We start from the raw sequence: 27,921 nt of genomic DNA on the forward strand, positions 1-27,921 counted from the left end.
AAGGGTATCCACGCGCAAGGGATGGGAAGGGAGGAGGCCACAGGTATATCCAACGCGATGAGGAGTGCTTAGCGGCTACCGTCTGACCGTGTCATAAGCCGGCGCGGAGACTTGGGCAGGCAACGCACAGGGCTCCCTGTCCCGAGTCTCCACGCCGTTGAAAAGAAAAAAGGTGGATCCCCTCCACGCCCAAACCGGCATGATGGCCAACACAATAGGTCTACTGCCATCTCTGCATAAGGGTTAGTATTCACTAAAGTGAGGTGTCGCAGGATGTGGATACTGCGATGTTTGCGTACGTCTGGTTAAGGTTAACCATTAATACGCGCTCATCTGGAGATAGATTGGGTCGAAATCGAGCGAAGTGTAGCGGTTTGAATTGCAGAGGAAAAAAAAAGTGCCTAGGCAACAGCCAAGGGAAAAAAAAACCTCTGCGATAGTTAGTTCGGGTGGTAAGAGCGGTCGGATGTCTTGCTGCCTGCGACAGGTTGTGCAAGGATAGGCTTTGTTAGTAGTGGGTATCATGCTTGTCGATACCATGACGTTGTGCGGTTGTGTTGCTCGGCGACTGGTGCTGGGTGCTGGTGCAGAGTCCTCGTTCAGCGTCAGCAACCTGCAACAGTTAGGTATATTATCGTTTTAGAATTTTGTACAGAGCACAACTTAGTCATAGGTAACACTTGGTTTAAGAATCATGAAAGAAGGTTGTATACGTGGAAGAACCCTGGAGATACTAAAAGGTATCAGATAGATTATATAATGGTAAGACAGAGATTTAGGAACCAGGTTTTGGGTTGTAAGACATTTCCAGGGGCAGATGTGGACTCTGACCACAATCTATTGGTTATGACCTGTAGATTAAAACTGAAGAAACTGCAAAAATGTGGAAAATTAAGGAGATGGGACCTGGATAAACTGAAAGAACCAGAGGTTGTACAGAGTTTCAGGGAGAGCATAAGGGAACAATTGACAGGAATAGGGGAAAGAAATACAGTAGAAGAAGAATGGGTAGCTCTGAGGGATGAAGTAGTGAAGGCAGCAGAGGATAAAGTAGGTAAAAAGACGAGGGCTGCTAGAAATCCTTGGGTAACAGAAGAAATATTGAATTTAACTGATGAAAGGAGAAAATATAAAAATGCAGTAAATGAAGCAGGCAAAAAGGAATACAAACGTCTCAAAAATGAGATCGACAGGAAGTGCAAAATGGCTAAACAGGGATGGCTAGAGGATAAATGTAAGGATGTAGAGGCTTATCTCACTAGGGGTAAGATAGATACTGCCTACAGGAAAATTAAAGAGACCTTTGGAGAGAAGAGAACCACGTGTATGAATATCAAGAGCTCAGATGGCAACCCAGTTCTAAGCAAAGAAGGGAAGGCAGAAAGGTGGAAGGAGTATATAGAAGGTTTATACAAGGGTGATGTACTTGAGGACAATATTATGGAAATGGAAGAGGATGTAGATGAAGACGAAATGGGTGATACGATATTGCGTGAAGAGTTTGACAGAGCACTGAAAGACCTGAGTCGGAACAAGGCCCCCGGAGTAGACAACATTCCATTAGAACTACTGACGGCCTTGGGAGAGCCAGTCATGACAAAACTCTACCAGCTGGTGAGCAAGATGTATGAGACAGGCCAAATACCCTCAGACTTCAAGAAGAATATAATAATTCCAATCCCAAAGAAAGCAGGTGCTGACAGATGTGAAAATTACCGAACTATCAGTTTAATAAGTCACAGCTGCAAAATACTAACGCGAATTCTTTACAGACGAATGGAAAAACTGGTAGATGCGGACCTCGGGGAGGATCAGTTTGGATTCCGTCGAAATGTTGGAACACGTGAGGCAATACTGACCTTACGACTTATCTTAGAAGAAAGATTAAGAAAAGGCAAACCTACGTTTCTAGCATTTGTAGACTTAGAGAAAGCTTTTGACAATGTTGACTGGAATACTCTTTTTCAAATTCTAAAGGTGGCAGGGGTAAAATACAGGGAGCGAAAGGCTATTTACAATTTGTACAGAAACCAGATGGCAGTCATAAGAGTCGAGGGGCATGAAAGGGAAGCAGTGGTTGGGAAAGGAGTGAGACAGGGTTGTAGCCTCTCCCCGATGTTATTCAATCTGTATATTGAGCAAGCAGTAAAGGAAACAAAAGAAAAATTTGGAGTAGGTATTAAAATTCATGGAGACGAAGTAAAAACTTTGAGGTTCGCCGATGACATTGTAATTCTGTCAGAGACTGCAAAGGACTTGGAAGAGCAGTTGAACGGAATGGACAGTGTCTTGAAAGGAGGATATAAGATGAACATCAACAAAAGCAAAACGAGGATAATGGAATGTAGTCCAATTAAATCGGGTGATGCTGAGGGAATTAGATTAGGAAATGAGACACTTAAAGTAGTAAAGGAGTTTTGCTATTTAGGAAGTAATATAACTGATGATGGTCGAAGTAGAGAGGATATAAAATGTAGACTGGCAATGGCAAGGAAAGCGTTTCTGAAGAAGAGAAATTTGTTAACATCGAATATAGATTTAAGTGTCAGGAAGTCATTTCTGAAAATATTTGTTTGGAGTGTAGCCATGTATGGAAGTGAAACATGGACGATAACTAGTTTGGACAAGAAGAGAATAGAAGCTTTCGAAATGTGGTGCTACAGAAGAATACTGAAGATAAGGTGGATAGATCACGTAACTAATGAGGAGGTATTGAATAAGATTGGGGAGAAGAGAAGTTTGTGGCACAACTTGACTAGAAGAAGGGATCGGTTGGTAGGACATGTTTTGAGGCATCAAGGGATCACAAATTTAGCATTGGAGGGCAGTGTGGAGGGTAAAAATCGTAGAGGGAGACCGAGAGATGGGTACACTAAGCAGATTCAGAAGGATGTAGGTTGCAGTAGGTACTGGGAGATGAAGAAGCTTGCACAGGATAGAGTAGCATGGAGAGCTGCATCAAACCAGTCTCAGGACTGAAGACCACAACAACAACGTCCGATAGGTCATAAGCCGGAAGCACAGTGTAAGGTAATGTTGGTGGTTTGTTTGTGCGTCAGTGGGCGAGTTCGTCGGTGTCCCTGCTGTGGCCTGGTGGTCGACTCTAACATACGCAAACAAGCGACAAACATCGGCAAGCCCCTGCACATCAGCAATACTGACCAGTAACTACCAGCTGCTATTAGTTTACCATAGTTGGTGTCTTTGGCCGCTTGTGCTTCCACCTGTGGTTGTGATCGTAGATTCCCAGAGTGAGGATGAAAGGATTGTTCGAGTGTCTCGAGTTCCTGTATAGTCGTGTGGCGTGTTTTTTGAGTACTTCCTTGAGGGTATCAAGGCGGTATTCATGGTGAAGATCCACGGTGCGTGTGTTGCGTTGCTAATGATTCGTAGCACCTTGTTCTGTATGATCTGCAAGCGGCGCAATCGTGTAGGAGCTGCGTATCCCCAGACGGGAGCTGCGCACGTCATCAGAGGTCTAATCAATGTCATGTATATGGACCTCGACACCCTCCTATTCAGTGTGCTTTCCCTGTTCGGCATTCGGTAGAGCTGTTTGAGCCTCGCTTGCGCTTGGTTGGCAACGTATTCAATGTGGTCCCCCCATGTAAGCTTCCGGTCCAGCCAGACACCAAGGTACCTGACTTTCTCTCAGAAACGTACTGGGCGTGTATGTAGTGTTATCGGCCTACAGTGTTGATGTTTGCGCAGTAGTTTCGGTCTGCGTGTGAACAGAACTGCCTCGCACTTGTCGACGTTTACTTTAATACGCCATCTCTCCAAGGATCAGCTGTTCTGAGTGCTGTCTGTATTCGTGAATTGATGTTAGACGCTTTCCAGTCTTGCGCGAGGATGGCTGTGTCATCCGCGTACACGGCTAACGTCGTGCTTTGTGTCGCTGGGAAGTCATTAATGAACAGGTTAAACAAGATGGGCCCTAGGATGCTTCCTTGGGGTATTCCAGCTTGGATACCTTGTTATGTTGATTCAACACTAGCGTGCAGGATAAACAAACACCTGTTCGTGAGATATAAGTGTGTGAGACGTACGAGTCCGTCCGGGAAACCAGCTTCCTTAATTTGCGTATGAGTCCGTTGTGCCAGAGACGGTCGAAAGCCTTTTCGATGTCCAGGAACACGGCCTCTGTGGCTTAGTTCATGTTGTAAATGTGTGTTGTATGTTCGACTACGCGGAGGAGTAGTTGTGTTGTCGAGTGGTGATTCCTAAAGCCAAATTGCTCCGGTCTTAGGGTGTCGTTGGCGATGCAGTGCCTAGTGATACGTTTTAATATTACCTTCTCAACAATCTTGCTGAGCGAACACAGCAGACTGATGGGTCGGTAATTTTGTGGGAGGGAGGGGTCTTTCCCTGGCTTCCTGAACATCAGGACTTCGTCCACCTTCCAAAAGTCAAAGAAGTGTTTGTGATTCAGGATGATTCGTTAAGTGTGTAAGGTATTCGACGCCTTTATCCGTGAACTCCTGGAGGACAGAGTTTTGAATGCCATCAGGCCAGGGGCTTTCCTAGCGTTTGTGTGCTTCATAGCCCATGTGATTTCATTTGTGCTAGTACGTCTAATTTCGTTGCGTGAGGGCTGGGCTACAAGTCGTGTAACCTCCTGGTCCATATCAAATGAGAATACTGGGTCTGAGGGAACCAGATTCGGCATGAAAGACGCTGCAAGTGTTGTGGCCATAAGCTCTGTCTTTTCCGTCGCACAGCAGCTGGGTCGTCTGGTCCTTGTAACGTGGGAATGTAGTGTTTCTCCCTGGTGAAGCGCCTGGCTAGCTGCCACACGCCAGGACGTGTGGTATTTAGCCAGGCGAGTTTCTGTCCCCATTGTTCGTTTTTGAATGTTTGTATTTTATCCCATATCATCCCCTGGAGTCTGTTGACGTGCAGTTTATAGAACGGACGCCTGGTACGCTGCCTGTATCTCCTGAGGCGGTTCCTCATTGAGATAAGGCCCAGTATCCCCTGGGCAGGGCTGTCGAGTGTTGTTTTGGTGTTGTATATGGAATGGCGTCAGTCATTACGTCTTGGACGGCAGTTGTGAGAGCCTCCACAGCCTCATCGATTTGCTGTGTGTTTTTAATTTCGTGGGTGTCAGGAACACGAGTATCAAGTGTTTCCTTGAAGAGTGTCCAATTCGCACGCTTGTAGTTAAGCATCCTGGGTGGTTCGGTGTCCTGCAATGTTTCTTCCGTGTGCAGTATTACAGGCATGTAGTCTGAGTCCACATGGTTCTCAACCGTAAGGTTGAGTGTGCATGATGCCCTTTATGAGGGCTATGTCTAACACGTCTGGCCTATGTCGGGGCTGTGTAGGCACGAGCGTGGGAACGTCCGGCCCAAGCATAATGTAGTTTCGGCCTAGAGTGTGTTCGTACAGTTTCTTGATGTTGGAGTTACGTAATCGTGAGTTCCAATTGGGGTGTTTTGCGTTTAGATGTCTAGCAGCGATTACCCGCTGTGCTATGTTGAGTACTGTGCTGATATAGCGTGTTACTATGTTTTTAAGGGGGTTGTACATCGATACCAGTGCGGTGTTGGCTCCGTTGAACTTGACCCTGACGGCCGTGGCCTCTAGTCTTTCAAGCGCAGGGAGCTCGATGTTCGTGTGTTCTATGTCCTGTGTATGATGATTGCCGTGCCGCCTCCCCTCCTGCCATCCGCTCGGTCAGTACGATAGACGCAATACCCTGGAGTGTTTAGTTGTTTGCGAGGCGTAAGCAGTGTTTCGTTAACAAGAGCGATTCGGATACCCTTTCGCTCCATGAACGCGGCCATTTCGGCTTTTATGTTTGCGATCCTGTTGGCATTGCAAAACAGGATCTGTGATTTTGTGTTAGTGTCTGCGTTTCGGGGATGGTGTGCCGTATAATCCATGTAGTAGTGTAAAAAGTAGTGTGATAGTGGCTTTGAAGCTAGTCCAGTTCAGCGTGCTCGACATGAACCGCATGATGAATTGTGAGACACACCACAATTTTCGTGACTATTTCAGCAGTCGTGCGTCCAGGGCATAATGGTTCCATTATTCTCTGGAATGTTGACAAAATGGTGGGCTTGTCGGCCTGTGTGTTGTTGGTCGTGTTAGCGGCCGCTTGTTCCTGTGTCAGCTATGTCAGCTATTCGTGTATCAGTTGTGGGCGCCTGTGTATTCTCTGTGGTGGGTGGGTGTGTTGTCGAGTCGGTGTCCAGATTGTGTTCGTGAGTATTAGTGTTCTGTTGCCTGTGTACTTGTTGTGGTGTGGTCGTGTTCCTCGTGCTGCGGCTGTTTCTCCTTCTCCTCCTCTGACGCTGTGGTCGTCCCTGTGTAGGTGCGTTTTCTGTAGCCTGTGGTGGGCTGCAGTCTGCGATCTCAGTGGGTAGGGTGGTGGTGTTGCTGATTGTGTGTGGTGTGCCCGGTGCGGGTGTGGTGTCAGGTGTTGTGTTTGTCTGTTGTGTCTGTTGCTGGGGGTGTTTGCTGGGCGTGTCCTGAGCTCTGGGACTCCTCTGACTGTCCCGCGCTGCTGGGGCTGCCAGCGACCACTCCAGCGAAGGATACTCCACTCCTTCCTGAGCGCGGGGCGGTTTCGGAACTGTGTAGGTGTAGCGTGTTTGGCTACTTTGCGCCTCAAAGCTGCTTTGTAAGCAATGCACCCCCTGTAGTTTGTTGGATGGGCAGCACCACAGTTGGGGAGTTTGCCGTGTTGGGTCGAGTGACCGCCAGCGCAAATGCGTCAGTGGGGAGCGAGACCGCATCGGAGACCCGCGTGCGCAAAGCGCTGGCAGTTGTGCCTTGTTGGGGGGCGCGCGGCGTGTTGCAGATCTCTACATTGACGACCATGTGAAGAAACAAGTTCAACAGGTCGCGGGACGTGGCCGTGTCGGCCAATTCCACCATGTAGTTGTGCGACGATCTTGCTGTGGTGATCTCTGACATTCGGTTTACCCGAATGCACTCCCACCCGAGGGCAGAGAGTACTTCGTGTACTGTTTCCATCGGGGTTGGAGAATCTATCTCCTTGAGCACGTACTGCTGTGTCTTTACAAGGACTGTTCTGTACGTGAAATGCTCTACCTTCCTTTCTTTAAGAAACTCCAGCAGATTTGAGTAATCTGATTTGTTTGCCACATAGAGTGCGCCGTGTTCCCCAGTGAGTTTTGAGTAGTATGTTGTGGGGTTGTCTTCCTAATTAAATTCTTTGTTTAGGAGACTGAGGTCTCCGTGGTTGTGTATGATGACTGATGGGAAGGCAGTCGCGGTATTGTTTGGGTTCTGCGTAGCTGCTTGTGTGTTGGTGGATGCTGCAGTCGCAGGGTTGTTCGTGTTGGTCCCTGTGTTGCCTTTGTTGTTAATATGCGGTGTAGTTGGGCGTTGTTTCGTGATTTTGTGGGCTCACTTGTTTCTTTGTGTTGTTGCCAACTCTGTGTTTGGCGGCGTTTGCGTCACGGACCGACCTGCTCCCACGGTCCGTCTTGTTCAGTGTTAGCTGTGTCCTCCGTCGGCTCTGGCTCCGGTTCTGTCGGAGCCTGGGTCGCCAGAGGTGAAATAGAGGGCATGTCCTTCGAGTTTTCAGTAGGCGCCTGTGTGTGTGGTGTGGGTGTTGCTGTCTTCGTGTGTTCACTGCTCATCAGCTCTGCGATCAGCTCTTGCTGTTCCGAAATCTGCTTGTGCTTCAAGACGACTGCTTCTTGAAAGGGGGCAGTGGGACGGAAATGTTGGCGGGAATAGCCGGCATTCCTGCGGGTGACTGGTGGGGAAAGCACAGGAAAGATCAGACAGCTTTGCTGCTTGGAGGAATTTTATTTGGATAGGGAAGGATGTAGGTCAATTTTGCTCTTTTTACGAAACGACAATATTTGCTCTTTCAGCGAAAGTGCGGTGTATCGTGTCCCTACGGCAGAGGGGGTCCCTACGACCTATGCGAGTCGGAAGAGAGCAGCCTCCAGTGCGCGGGGTTATCCGACGTGAACGGGCCTCTGACACTGAGGTTACCCTACCAAAGAACGGGAGAGTCCTGCTGGGGAGATTTGCAACCGAAATTGCGGGAAGTTGAACCGAAAATCTTGCCGCTTAGCGCCCGGAAGCGTTAAGCGGCTTGAGCTAGTTCGTGGCGCTCAGAAAAGCTTCGACGGCAGCTACGCCAGTTGCAGCTTATTTGCGACCACTCCGAGGTGCTATCAGACGGGCAGCTACGCCAGGTGCAGAGAGCAGCGTTCCGCTCGGGTCGGCTGCTCGACTGCGAGTCCGCCTGGGCCGTTGTGAGATCGCGCACCGGAGTGGCTGAACACCTTGCCTCTTGCACTTAGAAGATGACTGGTCTTTTATCAAATGATCTACATTTACAGCACATACATTTATCGGTATGAGCTGCGAAGCGCAACTTTGATATTTGGTAAAGACGAATATGGGCTATGTTATTGGACTTTTATTGAACGCTCTACATTTACAGCACACATATTTATCACTATGAAATGCGAAGCATAAATTAGCCCATATTCATTATTTGATGAAATGTATTTGTGTTCACCAAATGTCAATGCTTTGAAGCAACCCTCAGATGCTAATATACTCCTCCTCCTCCAGCACAGTACACAATTACGTCCGTCCTCCTAGTCCAGAAGCTAGACACAGATTGAGTCCTTTCCCTGCAAGTTTTTCCTCAGACCGCCATCTTGGATTACATCACGGGAGGGCAGAGGGAGAGGGACGACAGGGCCTTGTGGTGGCGATCCTGTGAACTAGGTCAGCTGGACTTCGAATCTCGCAGTGAGCACTCTGATGGAGCTACTGCCTATGACAACTCAAACTCTATGAGTAAACACTGCATGCAAAATAAAGACTTACGTCAATGCTATCCAGCAATACAGCACAGACTGAGTCCTTTTCTCACCAATTCCGAGGAAGAGGTGGTGGTTGGATGACTTAGTTGGGCAATCTTCATTAACCTGACCTATTTTGCCGCCAAAATTCGAAATTTCTCCCATGATGTCACTGAGGTTGCCAGATGTATGGCCGACATCTGGGGTCAGCCATATTGAATAATTTGGGCAGCAATGCAGAGTTGGGTAGAACATGCTTTCTCCTACTACTCCTGAATACCACACTACAGTGCACGTTCTACAGAATTAGAGAGGCCTCCATCCTTCGACATCGAAGAATGACTACTCTTCCTTAATCTTTAGAACTTCGTGCAAATTGAAGGTGAAACGTCCCCTTAGAAAAATTATACATGACTGTGCTTAAACTGGCACACAATATTTTTTTAGCGCAACGCAATCTGACTATCAGTAATCCCTACAAGAGAATGGCCCTGACTAACATTAACCTATATGTTTCACAAATCACTTACCTCACCAAAAATCTTCGTTACTCAAACTACTGCAATACAGCGAGCACCACTACTGCCAGCTAAATAAAAGATTCTAACTACAGAAGACGCTAACTACTGATAGGTATAGTTACCAAATGAAAGATTTTGATAGAGAACAAACAATGTATTTACCTTAATAGTCATAATATATATAGCAGTTCATGACATCCAGTCTTACAAATTTCAAACCTCCGCCATCTCTCTCCCCACATCTACCACTCCTGGCGGCTCACCTCCAACTGCGCAACGCTACGCGCTGTTAGCATCCAGCTGCTCCTGCCCAACACTACAATGGCAGACAACAATGCAAACCAGCTACAGACTGCACATGGCACAGCCAGTGATTTTCATACAGAGCGCTACGTGGCGGCGGCGTTACCAATAAAAAAACCTAAACAGCATACTTACAAAGGATTAAAATTTAGATTTTAGCGCGCACAGCCTGTTTTTCAAATTAAAAATTGAAGTCTCGTGCGAGTTGCTAGTTAATGTGAACAGAGGCATGTGCCACTTCGAGTACAGTACTGTGACTGACACAAGGATCACGTAGACTGGTCACGGCGTTCGCAACATAAAAGTCTACAGCCTCCTGTTTGAAGCCTCATGTGAAAGGGTAGCACGCTGCCTCATATTATACGGGCAAGTTCTGTCCACGATCAGGGACTTCTAGGGAGAGCGACACCTACACACAGCAGACTCAGGGGTCAAATTTGTGTGCACGGGTTTGAGAAAGCACTTACCATCGTTCATGATGCTCAGGGACCACATGGATGTAATTGAATTCAGTGGCCAGGACCACAGTGCTCTATATGCTACTCGACACAGCTCACGAAACAAAATTAACCAAAGAACAGACGGCTGGTCCAACTGCTGCGTAAAACCAGTGAAAACACTACGACTTGTGCTAGGGCTATAACGAGCAGTGTCAGCCTCTAAGCGAAGAGCTGGCCGTGGCAGCTCCGCAAGCCGCAGGGACGCAGCCAGCAGCCGCGGGCCCCGTCACGTCACCCCCCCCCCCCCACCCCCTGCCCCCTCCTCCCACCGCTCCCGGCGACATAAAATCCAAAACAAGAAGTCGTGAACGAGAATAAAATGTCATAATGTGACATTTATGACAGTTTCCAGAACACAGTCTATATTCTATCATTATCATGCATTCATGGAACCACGTGGTCAGCGAAATGTGAATAGTATTACGTACAATACCCTTTCGTATTGTGAAGAATAGCGTGCCTGTGTCAGCGGCTAGCCGCTTCGGCTTCGTGCCGATGTGACGCTGCAGTGCGGATCTGAGGCAGATTGCTTTTGATTGGTCGGTGCGAGGAGAGCTGACAACAGCGTTTCGGTTCGCTAGGACCGTTCGGCATCGCTTCCGAAATGCTCTTAGTATAATTTTCTGGCTCTCCTTGGAAAACAAGACCGTTGGGTGCACTAGAGTACCAAACCGATCGGCAAAATGGCGGAGAGATACAGAATAGGGCCCAAGCCGTGGTACCTGGTCACTGAAAACCACAAAGCGCTAGGTGTCCAGCGACAGCACTGCCCAATAAAAATGGCGGAGCATTCTAAATATCATCAGAGGGCTCGTGAGAACTCAGTCTTATAGACGCATAACACTAGAACAGAAAGTAAAGTTAATCAACATGACGATCCTGTCAGATGCGTGGTACATGGCACAAGCTATAAATGTACCGACAGAAATTCTCACAAGAGAGGACGGAGGGCTGTGACTGGTAGATGTCGGAACAAAATGCGTGGCACTGCTGCTCTATAGAGCGATCAGTGGAGGGCAGAGACGTTGACTGTGCCGCGTCGTCTCTACTAAAACACTACACACCGGATTCTGAGGAGGCGCCGTAGAAATCAGCCGAATATCATTAAAGATGTGACTTCTGAAATTTTCCCGGCGTATTTGTTCTTCTAATAATTTCCGGGTATGCAGCCGGATCCCGTCGACATTCTGGCAGAATGTCGACGGGATCCGGCTGCATACCCGGAAATTATTAGAAGAATCATTAAAGATGCGCTGCCTCGTCGTCGCTGCTGCGGACACCCTCCCATATCCTCAAGAGTGTCAGTAGTTAACATTTGTGGATCACTGCGCTAACATGTTTTTGCGCCCTAAAACAAAACAAAAAGGAACTACAAAAGCAACTAGGGTCATACGAGGCCATGTCAACCGTACAACATGAAGACTAAAAAGGAGTTAAAAACGACTACACGTTAAGCGCAATCGATGGCACGAGCGACAGGTAAAACCACGGACTTGGAACAAGGTCCATAAAATAAGCCACAGAGAAACGGAGGCCCTGAACTAATGATTACTTTTTATCCGTCGCAACAATATGGCGAAGGACATTTAAAGTGCGGTCGACAGAAAGAAAGCCGTAGTGTATATGTCACATTGTGTGGAAAATAGTGCGACCTACCAACAATATGGTGACACCACGGAAGAAATGTTTTATCATAGCTGAATGTGCCATCGAACAGGCAGTCTACGGCGTGTTCAGGAAGAGGAACATTTTTGAAGTTTCCAAGGACACGTGCACCCTGAGCGGGACAGTGGGGGATCTGCGTTTGGTGGACCTGCACGTGAAACGCGCAGTGCTGTTCATTGGATGGACTGCTGTGGCAACTGAGAAGGGGCCTCGTTGTACGACAGCAGCTCCGTTTGGTGAATATCGCCCACGCTCGGTGCTTGCCCCAGACACTCCTGAAATGTTAAATTATATGCTCCACTCCTATCTCTACGGTAGCTACGTTTTCAGTAGTAACATCACTAACGATGCATCCACGTATGTCATCAGAGCTCTTCGAGGGAACCCAACAGAACACAGTCTACCACAGTACATCTGGAACGCCACATGCAAAAATGTCTCCTCTAATGTCATTCCCGCAGACGTGCCTGCGACGTGGTACAACCTACTGAATCGTACAATTTCGACGAACTCGGAATTGCAGTTCGTTAATCAATCGGCGTCCAGTGTGCGCCGAGGATGACACCCTCGAATATCGGTTTGTGTGCCAAAAGTCTCCGCCGTCTGGGACACAGCGCAGGACGTGACACGACTCATTAACTGAGTGGCTACGCGTCGCGTGACCGCGACAGGCGCCACCGCGCCACAGTGCAAGGCTTACACTGATGCCGAACGAAATGCCACGATCTGGATCCTCTCGGACATATTATCTTTTGTGTTAGCAGAAGAGCCAACGCCGTGTTACGAGGGGAGGCCGAAATGCACGCGTTTTAGCTCAAGGAGGAGGGGACTATGCTGACGTGAGGTCTGGAACATGACAAGGAATGAGAATTCAGAAATCGGATATAATTAGTTTGATACTTAACTTTAATCCATTAATGACGAACGTCGCTCTTGACGGTACATGATTCACAATATTATCTGTTCAGAATACATTCTAGTAACTGAATATGGCGCCTTGCTAGGCCGTAGCAAATGACGTAGCTAAAGGCTATGTTAAAATGTCGTCCCTGCAAATGAGAGCGTATGTAGACAGTGAACCATCGCTAGCAAGGTCGGCTGTACAACTGGGGCGAGTGCTAGGAAATCTCTCTAGACCTGCAGTGTGGCGGCGCTCGGTCTGAAATCACTGATAGTGCCGACACGAGGGTCCGACGTGCACTACCGGACCGCGGCCGATTTAAAGGCTACCACCCAGCAAGTGTGGCGCCTGGCGGCGACACCACAACATCCATTTCATGTTTTTTCTCAGACTGACTGTTAAACTGGTCTTTCTTATCTACCTGTGGACTGAGAGCAACACCGAACGAGTCTGTGCAACCTATCACGAGACTTTTCCAAATTTCTTGCACGTTCCTATGTCTTGTGCATTCAACAAGGTATTGACACATTCATAATTTTGATTCACAAATTTCTTCACAGTTTCACTGTTAAGTCCGTGAAGTGACAGATAAAGAAAGAACAGTAACGTAACGCAAAAGTTTTGCCCTATTTTGATGAAACTTCCAAATTCTTAATTTGGATTTCAACACCTAATGAATAGGTTTCCCGTCCGATCTGGAAAGTACAATGACACAGAAAGGAATGCAACGTGCCGAAAAACGTTTCAGTTTTCCTCACATCTAGGGAGAATGATTGGATAGACATTTACTGCCTTCAAGAAAATGCTCAAATTTACTGCGAATGAGCCGAGAAGAGGTATTAATAAAAATTTGTTCCAGTTTGATCTATGATAATTTGTTATTTTCTCCGTTCTACTGCAAACTTATTTATTTTGACGACATTCCATTTCTTTATTATTTTGGCGATGGTCACATCTTGATTCCAAACAACATTTTCGTTGGAAGTGATCTCATTTGAAGTGTGGTGTTTTTCTTTTATTTTCTGTGTTCTGTTACGTGACACGCTGTCGGCATATATGTTATCCTTTCTTTTTACATATCGCCGTCGACATGCTTTGTTGAGGGATTTGTGCTGTGGTTACTCTCTTTTTTTGTATTTTGTTTTTGCTCTTACTGCGGCATAGACATAAAAAGAGGTGGTGAAAAGCCGATCATATTTCAAGTTTGTTGATGTAGTGTCCTGAAGGCATTGCTCCATTATGAGGGACATGCTTAGCCCCCTTTGGCTTCTGGACACCATTCTTTTGTGTGTCGAATGGACGGCGCTACTTTTATTTCAAGGAAAAGATTCCTTATTCACCACTATAAATAAACGAAACTCTTTTATTTACTGTCTCAGCAACTTCTTGCTATCAGCTCCGCACACCGCTATGAATTTCACCGATCGGAAGAAAGTTTTGAATTATGATTACGTAATTCCAATTTTTGTCCTAAAGGGTTGGAACATCCAGACAAACCACCTGTGGAAAAAGGGGAAAAAAAAGATAAGAGGTCCTTCTGTTATCATTTTTTTCAGTCGCTGGGAGCCTCATGATATCTATACCCTGCAAACATTTGCCGCTGTAGCACCGAGTTGAATGGAATATACAGACCTTCGTCCACGCGGGAGGGAATATCATCCTTACATAAAATCAGAGAAGCTCCCCAAACACGGCAATTATGGATAGCAAAAGGCTGGGCTGTAAGGAGAGAACGGAGGATCGTAAAAAAAAAGAGAGAACCAACAGTCCCTTTATATCAATTTTTTCTTTTTTTTCGCCCTTCTTCCGGCTGCACCCGCCCCCCCCCCCCCCTCTCTCTCTCTCTCTCTCTCATCATGCTACCATCATGATGCTTCCATAAGCATTATATTACTGTAATAAGAGTAATCATCTCAATTTGAGGAATGATATGCGAAGGAAAAATTACAAAAACGTCAGGAGAATAACGAAACTATATTTTGTTAAAAAAAAAAAAAGAACGGTGCATTTAGTTACCTTCTTTTCCGTTTTCCCCAGCTTTCCACGGCTGGCGCCTCTTTCAGATGTCTCCCGTGCCCTCCTATCATATGGGCCAAAATCCGAGAGGCAGAGAGCGGCAGTTGGGCCAAATAGGCACGAAAGGGGGTTGACGCCAATGCAGTGGGCAGTTTTCGCAAATTACTCAAATATCAGCGTTTTAGTCCTGCGCCACACAGCTGGACCAAAATGTGTCCCTCGCCATTATCGGTGCTCGACGCACCACCTGTGATTCGCTTCCGTCTCACGCACGCAGGTGGGGTCGCGGCTACCAATTCGGCAATCGCTTCAGAGACGCTGGGCGTAAGATGCGCGTCGTGTCCAAGTGTCTAGGGCGCCGGGCGGACGCTACGCGGCAACCTTTGGGGCAACTGGCCGTCGTGCTGTACGTATGCCACGATTGCGGCCAACTGCGATTGTCTGTGTCTGGAGAAGAGCCGACGGCGCCTTGAGGCGTGCCATTACATTGTAGTAGCGCCAATGGCCATAACGTGCTGAATACACCCGTTATCGTCCGATCACGGAAGTTAAGCAATACCGCGACGGGTTGCTACTTGTATGAATGACCGCCTGGGAACACGTGTGCCGCCGCTCCACTGTGCAACGCAGGCATCGAGACTCCCGGCCGCCGAGCCGCCGGCGCCCGACGTCCCAGCGTTAGCTGCCTGCCGTAACCGCTCGCCGTGAGCGATCGTCGTCTTGTTCACAACTGTTTGGGGAGTTTTTCCACGAGCAACACCACGGTGCAGCGCGCCTTTGACCGCGAATACCAGAGAGCATCCGCATTCGATACAGAAGAGTGGATGTATGAAGAGCTCAGAGGAGACTCCCAGCTGCCGCGCGAAACCACTGTAAACGGTACGGAGTAGGCAGCTAGTTATGCCCTAGTTTTGATGAGCCAGAGGTAGAAAAAAAATAACGTAACTGATAGAAATAATTGGTTACTGAGAAGTAGCAGTTACTGTAATGACCGCTTATCTGATTCAAGCAGTTATTTAAATAACTGCCAACAGTGCCTCGCGCCACTGTTTACCGAAGCTCGTACTACGTTTTCGCATCATCCGAGATCTGGCCACAAAGGAGAGGGATAGACCATCTGGAAGGTGTTCTATACGTCATGGAAATAACTGAGAGACCGCGTGCCATCTATTCATAGAACTGTGTACTAGTCTTCGGTGCGCTCACATTAATCACGCTTTTCAGCACAAACAGTGTCAGAGCGTTGGCTGATGGGAGCGACCGTAAAGGGATTTCACACATAGGGTCGTTGATCCATCGCGCTGTTTGTCAACATACTTTGGGCGGATAGTACCAATAGTGACCATAAGGAATTCGAGCGACTATAGAAATAACTGTCAAACGTAGGTATTTTTCTCTCGTAGTTATCGTACAAATAGCACTATGGGACTTGACATCTGAGGTCGAGAGCTATCAGTTTCCTAAAACATTTACACTTCAGACATATGTATGGCAAATTTAGCGTTTCATGGAGGCATATTTAGATTGAATATGTGTGTTTCCAATAAATATCAGGCCAGATATTTGTCAGTGGTATTTAAATAAAAGTATAGATTTACTTACATTAGGGCCTACTGGTAGTAGGGCATACTACATGAACAAATTTGAACAATACATGTTTCTTTGTTATCAAAGAGCCCAAGTCAGTTCATTTTCTGTAGTGTTAGGCAACACTGAAAAACTTTGTGCCACATGCACACACTACGATGTTGAAGCTTTGTTATGTGCAAAACTTAAGGGCTACAACGCACTAGGCAGCCTGGCTGCGGCAGCCAGTGAAACAGTGACGGCGTATGGTAGGCCGGGCACTGGCCAGCCAGGATTGACTGGCTGCGTCAGCCACAGACATGCGGGCAGCCAGGGGGTACCAGCGTGTCTCGCAGTGAGCGTGTGTGGCTGCCGGCAGTCTCCGCGCACTTGTCCGGGTAGCCAGACCGTGTGGCCGAGAAAGGAAATACAATGGCTTTTGGTGCGGAGAGCAATCTGGGATATTTCATCAGAAGAATACAGTGATCGTCATTCGAAGAGGAGGACTTGGGGGAAATAACAAATATAATATGTGAGCAGAATATGAGTGAAAATGACAAGAATGAATTCGGTAAGTGCTTTTTATTTACTACATAATGAACATTTCTTATACGTACAATAATCTAAAAGAGGATATCAATTTACACTTAACAATAATTGATACTAAATCACTTGGAAGCTGTGTCATTTAGATAATGTATATAGCTGTCACTGATAATTACTACCCCAGTGCAATTCTGTTTTGCCACTCCAGCGGATCTTCATTTGTAAAATAATCCGCAAATAAATCCCTATATTCTGATGATGAGTGGCACCCTCTGCCTGTATGACTGGGAGAATTTGCAGTTCTGGAGGTACATACAATGTGTCTTCAAATTTATAACCATCTCTTTCGGGCACGTAATTGTGTAAGACACAGCACACTTTCATTATGGCAATTGCGAAATCTTCTCTAACGTCTATTGGGCGATGAAAAATTCTCCATTTGTTTGCCAGAATGCCAAACGTGCATTCTACAAAACGCCTAGCCCGAGAAAGTCGGTAGTTAAAGATTCTTTTCTCGTTTGTTAAGCTCCTTCCTCCATAAGGACGCATTAAATTTTCAGATAAATAAAATGCCTCGTCTCCAACAATGACATATGCCATCGATACTCCATTGTTAGATATCGGACTTTTCTCAGGTATTTGTAAATTGTGATTCAAAAGCTTTTCATACAAAATGAATTGCTTAAATGTAGATCAGTCACTACATTCTCCATACGCTCCAACATATATATATGTGAACTTATAATCGACATCGCATAAAGCAAGTAAAACGATACAAAAATCATTTTTATTGTTATAGTAAAGTGAGCGAGAATGACGTGGTTTTATTACTATGATATGTTTCCCGTCGATGGCACGAATACAATTTGGAGAGTCTGAATTTTTATTGAAACCATCTGCTATCTCAATCCACCTTTCCTCGTTTACTTCTGGAAATGCTCTCTCTCTCTCTCTCTCTCTCTCTCTCTCTCTCTCTCTCTCTCTCTCTCATGTTCTTCCAAATCGCCAAGCAAGTTTCATATATGACTTCCCGGACAGTGGTACATCCTATCAGAAAAATGTGAGACAGTGCTGCCATAGTACATCCTGAAGCCAGATATCTGAAACGAAAAACACGTTCATATGAAAACTTGAAACCCATGCATCTGTGACAAATTTTAGTATATTATTTTAAATTATTTTTCAAATTAGCATCCCTAAATTCACCCCAGCAGCGCTAATTGAGGCGTATTTTGCAGGGAAATCTCTACAGCTGAAGTGGAAGAAAATTAGAACGAGCTTTAGCAGGGAATTAAAACGCAGTGCAGGTGCGAAAAGTGGATCTGCAGCTTTGCGTAAAAGCCCTTACGTGTATTTTGACCAACTACAGTTCCTGAAAGACACTGTATTGAACAACCCAACTGAAGATAGCCTGGAAACGGAAGTTTCTGAAAATAACCAAGAGAGCTGTAACGTAAGGAATAGTAAGCCAGAAAAGAAAAAGCCTAAAACTAACGACGATATATTGATTGCAGTACTCCAGCACAGTATCGCCATGAAAGAGGAGCGAGAAAGGCAAAACTAGAATCCGATCCAGATCGTCTCTTTCTGCTTTCATTGTTACAAGACATGAAAGAAACTCCAGAACACACAAAGCTCACTACAAAAATGGAAATTATAGACTCAATAAAAAGAGCACAAATGCCTCCGCTGCAAACTCATCAAGGCTATGGAGAGTATGTTCCAATAACGTCATTCTCTGGACCATATAACCATGGGGATGGATACCCAGTGCAACCGAATTATGGTCCAGCAGACTTGAGCAGAGGGCAGAATCACAGTGGATATTCTACGCCTGTTGCAGACAGGCAGACCACTTCCGCGGTTTACAATCAATTATCACCCACTGCGTCATCGGTGTCAACTGTATCCTTCATCCCAGGCAGAAGAGAGGTTTTATCAAGACATTGGTGGACAGGGCTAATAAAATCTAAACCATCATCCCAGGCAGAAGAGTGGTATTATCAAGACATTGGTGGACAGGGCTAGTAAAACCTGTGAGCCAGCTTATTTGCAAGAGGAACTAAATCACTTGCGAACCGCTTTCCACAAAAATGGGTACGCTGGAAAGGAGATAGATCGAGCACTCCATCCCAGAAGAAAAATGTCCGGAAACGTGCAACAACAACAATCACCATCGGTGGGGAAAGTTTTTCTTCCATTCATCCACAATATTACGGACCGTGTTGGGAATGTGCTGGCCAAGTTCAGAGTTGAAACAATCTTCAGACACACCAATAAGATTAGTGAATGCTTAAGACCGGCGAAAGATGCACGACACCCTTTAGCTACTACTGGTGTGCATAAGATACCGTGTAGTTGTGGGAAGGTTTACACTGGAACCACAAAAAAATAAGTATCAATACTCGCCTAACTGAACATAAAAGGAACTGTCGACTGGGACACACGGACAAATCGGCTGTAGCGGAACATGTTTTTGAAACGGGTGACCATGAAATAAAATTTAGTGAGACGAGCGTGCTAGCTAAGACATCGCATTAAAAATCTCTACAGCCTCTCTATACACACGTGCGTAATAAACACCACAATAATTTGAACAGGAAAGAAGAAGTCTTGAAGTTAGATAAGATATGGCGATCGACTTTGTACCAAAGACGTGATAATCGATTACCTTCGATCGAGAGTAATGACGCCAGCCAGAGATAGTTTTACTGTTGACAGGACGTGACGAGTGGTGGCGCCCTCTACGCGCTCTATATAAACAGGACCTCCATAGCCTAGCAGCCAGTCGTAGACTCACCTCAGATGATGATGCCCGCAGCTGGCAACGAAACGTCAGGGAGAAGTATTTGGATCACAGCCTATTAGCCCGGAAGTTTTAATTACTGTATACACATATAATATGAAACACCGATTGCCATTCATAGATCAAGTGAAATGTACTGGGCAGTTAATGTGCTGAGGTTGCGGCACCATCCATGCGACATTCCTGCCACTTCGCACTACTCACAGTTACTGACAAACTAAACTGATGACTGGTCACAAGCTGTACCACACGTACATTGGTGTGGTTACGACCTTGAAGTATGTCCTACTTATTGTACTAGATATGTCATCACTTACTTCAGTTAAACGAAACTTTACGGTACTCTAATGTATTAACAGCGATCAACGTTTTTCTTTATCACAATGTAGCTGTGTAGTTTTTATTTCAAAAATCGTGGACAGTCACAGTCTCTGTGTTGCTACGCTCTGATTGTCGCGCGCGCTGTAACAACGAAGTATGAAAATGGCTGAAATTGCTTCCCGCTGCATAGAGAAACAAGCGTGTGGAACACGGTTAAAAAGTCCCGAGAAAAAGGTTGTTCGCAATGTTTTTCATAAATTTACGGAAAAGTCGGCTTTGAAGTTCTCCGAGAATCTGTGTTTATACATCAACAGTATAAAATACAAACTGGATGTTTCGCGGAATTGGAGTAGAAAGAATGTTCAGCGGCTTTGGTAGCGTTGCAGAATGAGGATGTGGTGCAATGCATGAGTTGCTAGTTCAGGTCTCGTCCTTATATCTTTCCACTTGAAATACCTACATCTCGTAATTGTAAAATTCCTTATTTTTATTAATAATGCAGGTCTTCTTCTTTCTAATTACATATTGGACGTGAAATTCTAATATAAATTCTTAATTTGAGATATTTTATGAAACACATTTTAAGCAAACTTTATTAACAAAGGAAACATAACAATTTAGTTTTTAGTACAAAAATTAAAACCAAATACTGTTCATTTAGACTGTGTCCACTGTTTTATACCGCAGATGTAGTCTCATACGAACAGAGTGATACGTGTCGTAGAGACATGAAAAAACTATCATTTTCACGGCCTGGAGCACACCTGGAAATGCTGCATTACTACATTTGCCACTGTAGCATTACAAAATGAACACAACAAAATTGATATGGAGCCAATTAAAGGGATTTTTCGCGAGAAATAACAAGCCTGTTAAGTTGCTAGATGCACCAGGTCAAATGACCTAATCGAATCCGAGAAATACATTACAGTTCTGGAACTAAGGGGCTCAGAGATTACCAGACGAGCGACTGTAATTAATACCCCCTGTGGCTTCAGTATTGAACAATACGGTGAAATCCATGTCGTATGGATTTGCATCCCACCTAGGTCGGTCAGAAATGTTATCCTGTGTTTAAGCTAGAAATTTTCATCACTCTTGTTTGTAATATATTACTGTATACGTGGGAACGACAGAATTTTATGTTTCCGTTTGGCCACCTAAGAAGTGTGCAATAGTGCTGGAATTTAGCCTAGTATTGTATCATACTCTTTAAAAATTGAATGACATTCGAAGCAGTAATGTTTCTCTGATCGTCTGTTTGTACGCCTGAATTGCAACTGTTCCCATCATTGCAGGTTAGTTAGACGGCACTGGCCAGCCAGCTTGTCCAAGTCAAATGCGCGTGTAAAACGATGGTTCCGAGTCATCGCTGAGTCTATTTGCGTGTAACACATCATAAAACGTATCCTAATGATCGTACTTGACTGAACTGGACACAGCTTGGCTTTCGCCCCACGTGTTGGCTTTCGCCCCACGTGAAACGAAACCTCATGAGATTCGAGCAAAGCCGGTAAAAACAAGCTGTAACGTTTACATCAGGTTTGTTCTTATGATGAACAGAGTATGGGTATTTAACTGTAGCTCCGTGATAACTGATACTCCAGAATAACCGCCTGGCTGATCTTTAGCGCGCACAAACGATGAGCCGGCCGTAGCGGAAGCGACGGCGGTGGTGGCCGCGGCAGCCGAGGCCGTCCAGCCGGCAACACCGGCCCCAGCTGCAGGGTAGCATTCATTTCACGCTAGGTGAGGAGAGCCCTACGTCATCGTGACTTAAATAACCTAAATCCACTACATGAGTACATATATCGACAGGAGTTGTGTGATATGCTTATCCGAGTTGAATGAATGTCTGAACGAAGGAACCATAACGAAAGTATAAAAATCGTGTGTACACAAACGTGTGTGTTTCATGTATATAACGAATGTCTGAAGGAAGGAACCATAACGTAAAAAACCTTTTTTTTTTTTAATCCGATGAATCGTGCTTAAATCGCGTGGACAGAAACGTGAAATAATTAATTATTAAGCTGCAGTCCAAAGAAACTTTATTGTGTTTCACGAACACAACGAATATCTGAATGAAGGAATCATAACCATAACAAAAGTTAAGAAAAGTGTCTAGTCATCTTTTTAGATCCGATTAATCGTGCGTAAGTCATGTGGATAAAAACGTGAAATAGGGAGAAATTTAAATGTTTCGCATTTTTATAAAAGCCAATGAATTGTATGTAACTGATGTGAGCAGAAACGTTGTTCAGAACGACGTTCACGCAAGCAACACCGGCCAAGAGGACAATGAAACCACACAAACAAATAGCAATGCAGATTAAAGGGGCAGACAACAGTTGGTGTATACAGTATACACACAACAGTCGATCGGAGAACTCGTGAAACATGATGACGCGTGCCTACGTCTACATGACGTAGGGCTCTCCTCACTTAGCGTGAAATGAATGCTACCCCCAGCAGCAGCGTCGGGACGGCGCGGCACCTGCGCTCCGACTGTAACGGCTGGCCGCCAGTCCCCGAACCCACTAACCTGCGGTCAAGGCGACACCGACTCAAAGGACGGCCTCGACGCAGGCACGGCGAACGCCAGGTCTGCTGCAGGCAGGAACGACTGGGCGCGCTTATCACTATAAATCTGCAGTTTCATTGAGATGAAAGATTTTCTTACTATCGTAAAGCTACAAATGAAGATCATACTTCTGTATTACTGAATCCTGTCGGAACAAACTTAGATCAATATGAGAAGATGCTTTGCCCCATTGCAAGCTTCGGAAGTTTTACCTTCAAGTAACTACATTTACTTCATGCATTTTGTTATCAAAACTTAACCCAACCCCCGTACAATGAATTCGTTTCTTTTATTTATTTATTTTCGTCTGACATCGTCACTGAAAATGTGAACTAATTTACATGTGTAAACGTCCAACTGTTACCAGTCATTAGATTACAGTCTTTTTCAACGAAAGGAATTCTAAACAGGAAACAAAATAGCTTCATACATCGAAAATACGACTGGGCTTAAACTTGCTTTAAACACGCACATTAGAAAAGATAAATATTCTCCTCTTGCTACTGAAAGGAGAAAATTTGTAGGGTAAAACAATTTTATTTGATAAAACAAGTATCTCTCTCTTGGCTCTTCTTCTGTCCCCCACCCCCTGCATCAACGTGTACAATCGCAAGGTATTTCATTAACATTCAGTGCTCCTCACCCAACAGTCAACCAAGATACCTAAAGAAGAGCACCAATATGTTCACAGTTTCTTGTAAAAGCAACCCAGTACAAAGGTAACTTCCTCGGATTTACAAATAAGGTAAAGGAGCACAAAGTCTGTTTGTGCTGGACCATGAAGTTGTTTTTGTATGTCAATCCTTAAAACAGAAGGAAATATAAGTTCAGGAGTACACTATTTATTAAGAAGTGTAATGCACAATTAATTGATTGCAGAAATCTCTCAGAACAGTGTGTGTTGGTCAACTGCTGCCAATAGTTTCACATTTTCCTGTGTTCAGGGAGACACCACCATTATGAGTGTAATACAAATAGTCCCAGGTGCTAACACTTTGTACACATGTTACATTCATAGGGGGTTTCATAGCTAGTCTTTCTTATTAGTGAAACAGTTGTACGTAAAAAATTTAAACAACACATTTTCGGATCCCTCAGTGAAAAAAGGACTGTAGAATTTACACTGCCTGTGCAACAAAGTAAAAATTAACCGACATTCAAGTACAGCAGTATATGATTTGCTAAGAAGTGTGATGAATTATGGATTTCACCGGTTGCACAAGTCACTCGATACAAAATGTGTTGCTCACTTACCAACTAAAGTGTCATGTTTTCTTGTTAAGAGGAAAAACACACTACCATTATGAATGTAATGGAAAAGAAAACAATCTTATGTCATAACACTTCAGAATGTACATAATAAGAATTAAATTTTCATATCTTGCAGTGTAATGAAGAAACTTTATAAGCCAACACAATTTTAAGAAATAAAATACATATCATTGTGTCCATCTTCCTTCCTTCTGCCACAATGTGTACAGAGACATGACATTTCATTTCATTAACTTCCGCAGCTCCAAATACCATAGATAAACCAAAAAGCCTTCAGAAGAGCCCAATTGTGACCATAGTGTGTTGCAGAAGCAACACAGTTTACACTAACTTCCATATAAAATGTATTAATAATGTATAAACAGCAACAGCTCTGTTTGTGTTGGACTATGAAATTTAAGCATGGCAATATATGCTTTGACAAGGGATTTAATGAATTACATACTGTACTTCTTGTGTAAATCACTTGAACAGTATGCGTTGGAAACTTATGGTGTAGTACAGCATAAATTTCATTTTCTCATCAGAGAGGATCATAATCATTGCTGTAAAACAGAAATTTGTTTGTCCTAGTACTTCAAATAAATTTCAACTTTTGACCTACCACTCTTTTACCAATATTTAACATAATCTTCTATCCATGTATGGCATTTTCAGTGTCCTGGGTGGTAAGAGTTTAGAAAAAAAAACTAAATGCAATTTCCTTTTGTTTTAATAATAATAACACAATTACAATTACATTCATATGGGTCATTTCATGTTAAAGAGACTTTGTGACATGAAAATTAAAATGACAATATTACAAATATAACCTTAAAAATGCCAAGTTAAAAGTACATTTGTTCATTGCAAAATAATCATGAACATGAGAAAATGAAATTTCTACCTTCACTTAGTGTTTAAAGTGCACTACTCTATGGCAGCACAGAGAGGTATGTTTTGTGCTATCACGAGATGAGTATTAGTTGTGTTATCTATGGCTGAGTGTTCTATTGTTGCAAAAAATATTGAAGTCAACATTGTTATAGCTCATAATAATTCGTTTTGTTGAGGTAAGCTAATTGTATTTCTTTATTTTGTTAGTTTTATAATATATATGCAGCTTGTAACCCCCTTAACAAGAAAGATACAAAAGTGTAATTTCTAATCTAGTAAATTTGCTCTGTACAATACCTTTCTGGAAAAGTGGGGTTATGCACATGTTTTTTCAATATTATATAATTACATGGCATTTTGAAATCTTATTTAACACTCTTAAAATTAGTAACACCGGTAACAGCTCTGTTTCGGGTGTTACTTAACACATGTGTAACACCCGTAACTTGAATTGGAAGGTTTAATGCCACCTTCATCTTTAGTAGGCCTAGGCCCTATATTTAAATTATAACCAAAGGGTATTATTATGAATGAAAAAAGTTTTTTTAACTATGTTTATTATATATGAAAACAGTTTTTAGCATGAAAACTTATAATTTAGGTGTAGTGCTTAAACAAATATATATGCAGAGGAATAAAAATTTTAAAGTTAATTAGGGCAATAACATGACTCAACTGATGTTCTCCTAGAAAGTTAATTAAGCCTGAAATTCTTTAGATTACATATAGTTTATGTTTTCCATTCTAACCAAGAACAACAATATTGCTAAGCCAAGTTTTAAATTTTATATAGGCCCAGTAAACTGCTTATTGAGGCAAATTCTAGTCATTCATAAGAGCCCATGTTTAACAATGTCTTTTACTTTTATCTCTCTGCACAGTGTTATGTTTATACATTAATAGGCCTACATTATCAGAATTTCTAATCTCTCTTCAAATAGACTTTGCAGATAATTATGCTTTAATTTCACAAGATGAGGTACAGAGTGCACACTGTTTGCATTCACAAGTAACTATTTGCACTTTCTGGATTTGGTTTGCAAACCATGAAGTCAGATCCTATGCAGTCATCAGTAATGATCTTTCACACAGAAAATATTATGTGTGGACTTTTCTTGAAACTGTTATAACAGAGATTAAAAAAGCGTTTCCTAAAGTTAAAAGAGTTCAAAAATAAATATACTTTGTCCAATCTATGTTATTTTGAGAGAGACTTTGGATTGACAGTTGAGTGGAACTTTTTTGCCAGTTCACATGGTAAAGGAACCATGGATGGCATTGGAGGTGCACTGAAGAGGAGTGATGGACAGCCGTTAGATCTAGGAAAGTTATTATTAACAACCCAATTGACTACACTCTGAAGAATTTTTCTAAAAGTAAGGGACTATGGGTTGGTAAGATAACAGTGGAGCATAACATTCCTATTTTGGATGAAAGGTGGAAAAATTTACAAGCGATTCCTCAAAATCCAATGCTGCCATCACTTTCAGCCTTATAACACAACTGATTTGCTGGTTTCAAAAACAGCAGAGTCATTAATGACAAGGGTGTCAGTATTTATTACTGAGGAGGCCAAAGTTTTCAATTAAAGTAATAAAATCTGCAGTGCTCTGATATTCATAAAGGTTGTGTTCCTCACCTAAAGTGAGAAGCCCCTGTACAATGTATGGATTGAAAACATTTAATGCATATTTTACATTCTGCCTTTCAAAATTTGATGGGCAGAGATGTTTCATACACAAGCCATAGGAGTACTTAATGATTGTTTTACTTTCCAAGGCATGGAGTTTCTTCAGAGTAGAAAATGAAGCAACTTTTAATGTCGAAGTTTTGTCCATGTTTTCAAAATTGGGATATGTGAGGACCTGCTGGGCATCTTTCTGGTTGATCCAATTGTTCTGAATGCATTTCAACACATGCACACTATCAATGATAAAAAATAATGGTGAACGAGGTTCTGAAGGATGGGGATAAACCACAATCTTTTTTGGTGGTGTTGAGAAATATGCCATACATTTTCTGTTTATGGAATTGTTATCAGTCACAACACAAATCGCTTTAAAACCAATACTGTGAGAGCCTGTTATAACATTTTTGACATATGTAAAAAGATCACATGCCTGAAGAGTGTTTACAGGAAGAATATGTACAACTTCTTTAAATGAAGACAAAAGGGTCTGGATCATAAAAACATATACAGAGCTAGCTGCAGTGGTACCATTGAAGGCAGTTCCTAAAACATTGCCTCCCCTATAGTCCAAGTATGGTTTTATGTGCATTTCATCTATCATTAATGAGACAACATGGTCCTCTTTCTTCAAATAACTAAACTTCTGTGTAACATAAGCAAGAAAGTTATCTTCCACCTTTTCCTTCTGAGGGCTTGCACCAAACTTTAAACATATCTTCTGAAGTGTACGAGGATGTGGCGCAGACATGTAATGAGACTTTCTCATAAACTTATATGCATGCGGAGAAATTGAAAACAATATGGCACAAAAAACAATAAATTCAAAAGAATACCTCAAGTGTTCTTGGGCTACAGGCAACAGCCTAACTTGTTCCATTAGAAATTCTATATTTCTCTCTTTTCCTTCTGTAACTTTACTAACGTTTTGCAACACATCACAGATTATATTAATGTTGTCCTGTGTACTTTGAACATTGGCACTTATGGACAGTAGTAGTTCCAAAATATTATTCACTTGACCAATATCCTGAATCTTTTTCGGAAAAATGTAACTCCCTACAGTTTTTAAGGCTGTTTGTGCTTTAAAAACATTTATCTCTAAATCACATGTTATACAAGCGGACACTGATAAAAATGGCACAAAATTTGAAGTGTCAATAAAAGCAAATAATATACATTCCTCTTTCTTAACCACAGTCCAACATTCACTAAATGTTTCCCGTTCCAAACAGTCCATAAATTCGCTAAATGTTGTGAATCTTCTCCTTTCCTCAAAAATTTTATATGTACACAAGGGTTCAGATATTGCAGCAGACACAGCGCTGTTGTCCAATCTTATTCTTCTTGCCTCTGGGTTTTCACGTTTATTCTGTATCACTGTCAGGTACTGAGGACAGTTGGGAAAAACTGATGGCACAGATTGAGCTCTAAGTCGCGGTGTGTTGAGTGGAGCCACTATTTTCCGTCCAGTTGTCTCGTATTGTTCAGAACATCCTCTTTTGGAAAGTGTAGTTCATATACCTGAAAATAATTTCGAAAATAATGAC

General features: G+C 43.6%; 1 protein-coding gene across 4 annotated transcripts in view; it reads right to left on the reverse strand.

The window, feature by feature from the left end:
• Window positions 1-546: 546 nt before the first annotated feature.
• LOC126284511 (uncharacterized) overlaps window positions 547-27,921 on the reverse strand; it is a 384,018-nt gene continuing 356,643 nt past the window's right edge. For 3 of the 4 annotated variants that reach the window (XM_049983488.1, XM_049983487.1, XM_049983489.1), the window contains one exon: window positions 24,542-27,895. In XM_049983488.1, coding sequence (XP_049839445.1) covers window positions 26,235-27,611 — 1,377 coding nt within the window. In that variant the 5' untranslated portion in view covers window positions 27,612-27,895 and the 3' untranslated portion in view covers window positions 24,542-26,234. Of the gene's footprint in view, window positions 614-24,541; window positions 27,896-27,921 lie in introns of those variants that run through there. The other variant, XR_007551488.1, reaches the window with a different exon arrangement.

The sequence above is a fragment of the Schistocerca gregaria genome, chromosome 8 (genome assembly GCF_023897955.1).
Source record: "Schistocerca gregaria isolate iqSchGreg1 chromosome 8, iqSchGreg1.2, whole genome shotgun sequence".
Lineage (NCBI taxonomy): Eukaryota > Metazoa > Arthropoda > Insecta > Orthoptera > Acrididae > Schistocerca > Schistocerca gregaria.